The sequence below is a fragment of the Capsicum annuum genome, unplaced genomic scaffold, assembly GCF_002878395.1.
Source record: "Capsicum annuum cultivar UCD-10X-F1 unplaced genomic scaffold, UCD10Xv1.1 ctg80848, whole genome shotgun sequence".
Lineage (NCBI taxonomy): Eukaryota > Viridiplantae > Streptophyta > Magnoliopsida > Solanales > Solanaceae > Capsicum > Capsicum annuum.
The window spans coordinates 9,750-13,967 of NW_025891522.1; the positions used below are offsets into that span (position 1 = coordinate 9,750).

Below are 4,218 nucleotides of genomic sequence, written 5' to 3' on the forward strand. Positions count from 1 at the left end.
TCATTTTTTTCTGATTTATGCTAAAGAAATCCTGATTAGGAGAGTCAAATGAACATGCTGGGTTAAGATACTTCGAGTAAATAAATGGATTGGCCTGAAATGAATTAGGTTGGAATGGACTAAGTGCCCGTTTGAAAGAGATTATAATCTGGTCAAAACAGATTATAATCTCTTTTTAGCTTATAAGGATGTTTGGTAAAACTTGAAGTTGCTTAAAAAAAGTTATTTTAACTTTTTAAACTTTTTTTAAGCCAAAATTAATAAGCTGCAAATGATAGTTTTTTTTTTTTCAGCTTATAATTTTTTAAGTTTGACCAATGAAATTACATTTGTGTCCTAATATTTTTTTGCTTATTCCAATTCTACCTTGTTGGCCTACTGCGTTGGGACTCTCTTTTCTTGACAAACCAATTTATGTCACTGTAGCTTTCTCTTTTCAACAAAAAATACCTACTACTACTTGTTACACAATTCATAATTTAAAAAATAAATAAATTATTTTTGATTTAATTTATGTGATAGTTTTTATTTTGCGAGAGTCAAATAATTTCACTATAAATTTGATAAAAAATAGATTTATTTGAATCTCGAAATTTGATAGATACCACATAAATTGAGACGGAGTGAGTGAGTATGGATTATAATCTTTTAATATATAACTATCTTTTTCAAACACAAACATTCAACACTTAAAGTTTTAAAACAATATTTTTTTAGCGCACAAATTAATAGTCATTTATGAAAATATATATATATTAATTTTAATTTGAATCATTTTTGTAATAAAAATTAATAATAATCAACTATATATATTATTAACATTTATAAGGATATTTCAGTCATTTTGATTTTAAAAAAGTGCTTAAAAACATTATTTACCAAACTCATCAATAATTTTTTTCAGTTTCAGCACTTTTATCCAAACACTTAACTGCTTATTTTTAAAATAAGTTCAGCACTTTCAAAAGTACTTTTCAAAAACTTTTTTTCAGCCATTTTTTCAGCTCATCCAAACAGGCTCTAAACATAATGACCCACCGAATTTGACTTAATTTTTTTTCAAATGGTCCACCCACCATTAGTCAAGTTCATCCCTCCTCTGCCATCCACCACGACTCAAGCCTTGAGGTTTGATTACTACCCCCAACCCGCCTGATCCAACCTAGCTCAAGATCCAAGACCCAACTTTGACCCGATCCTGACTTGAAATCCAGGATGAGAGCCTCAACTTTCAACCTCAACCCGAGCCCGACTACCTTTCCCCCCCTTTTTATTACACTTGAGATTACAATGTATATGTTGTTATTGTTATTATAAAAGGCCCCTCCAAAAGTTTAGTAGTCTTTTTATTATTTTCTTAAACTATACTTTTGGAAGAAGTAAAATAATGCACTTGAACTAGTATCTTTCGAACTGTATGTGGGGTAAAAATCGTCCGAGGAAATTTGCCCAAATTATATTCTGTATTATTATAAGTAATAGTTAGGCCAACACGTGATGGAGCGTATTGAGAAAACATTTGACTAATACAAATATGCTTTCTCTAATAGTTTCAACTTTTAGATCACTTCATAAATGAAGGGTTTCTAAAGTTAATTGACACTCCTTTTGCAGAAATTTGGCTTGAGAACGTCAAACAACGGTGGACATTTTTTTCAGTCGGTATGTATGTCTTTGCGATTATGCACCAGATTGCATTTCTTTCTTTCTAGAAGATCATATATATTGGACTTTCATGTTTTAGATAGTTTCTTTAATGCTATAAGTGATGCCTTTCAAATTTTTGAATCAGGAACTGGGGTCGTCGTTTGCAGCACATGATCAACCAAATTTGTTGGAGAGGTCAGCAAACAAAGGAAAAAAGGTGGTATACTTAGACTATCAAATCCAAGAAGCTACACAGAATCATAATGGGCCGAACAAGCATTTTGCGAGAACCCACAGTGGTAGGTAGCATTGACTAATTAGTATTACCTACTAGTAATTATACTAGTGGTTCATTAAGTTAAAACGTGGGGGTTGCAGCACCGTTAATACATAGTCCTCCAATAGTTCAATATCAACTAGTCATCATCAAAACATGATACAACACATTACATAGGTATCATATGTATTTTAAGCTATTATACCATCTCAAACTTTTCGTGGTGCACAGTTTGTAGGTAATTCACCATTGGTTCAGCTTCTTCCGGCAAACTCGAATTGTTAGCGCAAGGTCTGAAAAACCTAGGATCATCTGGATCTTCCCTTTTGAACCCCCATTTACAATTGAAGCAATGCGGAGGTCAATAATAAAAATGTTTAAAAGGGATGATATTGCTGGAAGTAATTATCATCTCTACTCCGTGAATAAGCAAAAACAAAGAGGTCCAAAGCCGATCGATACAAGATGAGCAAGTGATAGAATTGTTTATCACTAATTGGAAGCCTGATCATTCTGTCGCCTTCGTTATTGATGTTGTACCGCATAATCAAGTGACGGGAGATGTGAACCTTTCTGACATGGTGATGGGAGATGTGGACCTTTCTGGCATGGGAAATGAAGGAGGTAGAAAAAGTCAAGGGAAAGGGATAAATATGAATCCAGATGGATTCATAATGGCGTATGAAGCTGTGCACAAGGAGCTTAATGCGACTGCAAGAGATGAATGGATGGCGACCATCATAGGAGGTACGTAATTAAGGATATTTTATATGTTAGAATTTTGTTTAAACAAAATTGTATGCTTACCAACATTATATACTTTCTCAAAGCCATGCATATATATATATATATATATATTTGGAGGTGTATGCATGTTTCAAATACTCCTATTATATTAATTTCCTTTTTGCATGCAGCTTCAGTGAGCACTGTGAAAACTTATCACAAAAAATTCTACGGTTCCCCTATACTTATTGCGCCTTCAACTCTGCATCGCTTTGAAAATGGTGAAGCTGCGAGGCACAAGAGGATGAGAATAGGAGAATCCAGTTCCACACTTGATCGGCTGTGGCACATAGAGGGAAATGAATACCCTGCAGGAGGAGCTGACCAAGAAGTGCAACCGTCAGATGACCAAGAAACGCAACATTCTTCCGGTCCAAGCAACCTAGAGGTGGCTAGTATGGAAAAGAGCCAACATATAATGCCAGAAGAGACGACTGAACGCGGAGCTGTACAACGAGTGCAACCGTTGATGGAGTTGGATTCGGTAATCGCAAGAAACATGGAGGTAATTAGCCATGACAATACGCCAGCTGGGACGGAACAATTCAGAGCTGATTCGCAGATGGACGAAAATCCAAGCAATATTTACGTGGAGGAGAATGAACACCCTGCATGTGCAGATGCAGATGCAGGTATCAATGTTGTTGATAAGCAGTCCAGTTACGGGAACCGCAGAGTGTCCGATGTAACTGGTGAACCAGGATTGAACATGATGCAACCATTGGATCGTTGGGCCGACTTTGGAGACATCCCTAAGGAAATGGACAATTATGATTTCGGACGTTTCTTCGATGATGTCCCTGAACCGGATCATGATGATAATTAGTGTCATGGTTAGATGAGAGCGTGCGGCGTGCGTATGTTTTCTGATTGAAGCACCAAAAAGTGTGGAAGGATAATATACTTCCACTCTTAACCAGAGGTCTTGGGTTCGACCTAGGGGATTGGAGGAACTCCATATAGGAAGAGCTTCTCCCTTTCGGTGGGGCCGTACACGGCATGAATCCGCATCAGTAGGATGGGTTTCGGATACTGGATGCATAAAGCAGAAAAAAAAAGTTCAATTCTGTATTGCATACATAAGTTTGTAGCCAGTCTTTTGGGAGGATTAGCTAGCTCGTGTCCTTGGTGTACTAAGTTAGTTGTGTGAGAAGAGAAAATCTTCAGTTTTGCGGGTCAAGATTAAACTGCCATTCAAGTGAGAATACATACAAATACTCTTTGTATTATTTCTTCGTGAAGGCAGAGTAGTATGCACGTGTTTGCTTTCTGAGAATTTGTGAGTTGTAATAGTGTGAAGAGTGCCTATTTTTATTGTATGTGTGGTTTTTTCCTTGTGCGTTCGCTCAGCAAAATCATCGTTCCCCCTGCTTATTCCTTCTGCAAAAGATGGAATCCAGTTTAATCATTCACCATTTATCCAAGAATCTCATATTACAAGCATCACATGGATCAAAGCTGATTAATTATATTGTATGCATACGGAAATTGCAAGAGAAGACCTGTTA

General features: G+C 36.3%; 1 protein-coding gene across 2 annotated transcripts; it reads left to right on the forward strand.

Annotated features, from left to right (window-relative positions):
• The first annotated feature begins 1,815 nt into the window (after window positions 1–1,815).
• LOC124895245 lies at window positions 1,816–3,939 on the forward strand. Of its 2 annotated transcripts, XM_047405695.1 has the most exons (3): window positions 1,816–1,946; window positions 2,156–2,671; window positions 2,842–3,939. In XM_047405695.1, the coding sequence occupies exons 2-3, from the start codon at window positions 2,503–2,505 to the stop codon at window positions 3,534–3,536; spliced, it is 864 nt and encodes a 287-aa protein (XP_047261651.1). In that variant the 5' UTR covers window positions 1,816–1,946; window positions 2,156–2,502; the 3' UTR covers window positions 3,537–3,939. The 2 variants fall into 2 exon arrangements, with proteins under 2 accessions (XP_047261651.1, XP_047261652.1); XM_047405696.1 differs by lacking the exon at window positions 1,816–1,946 and having other exon boundaries at window positions 1,981–2,671.
• The last annotated feature ends 279 nt before the right edge of the window (window positions 3,940–4,218 follow it).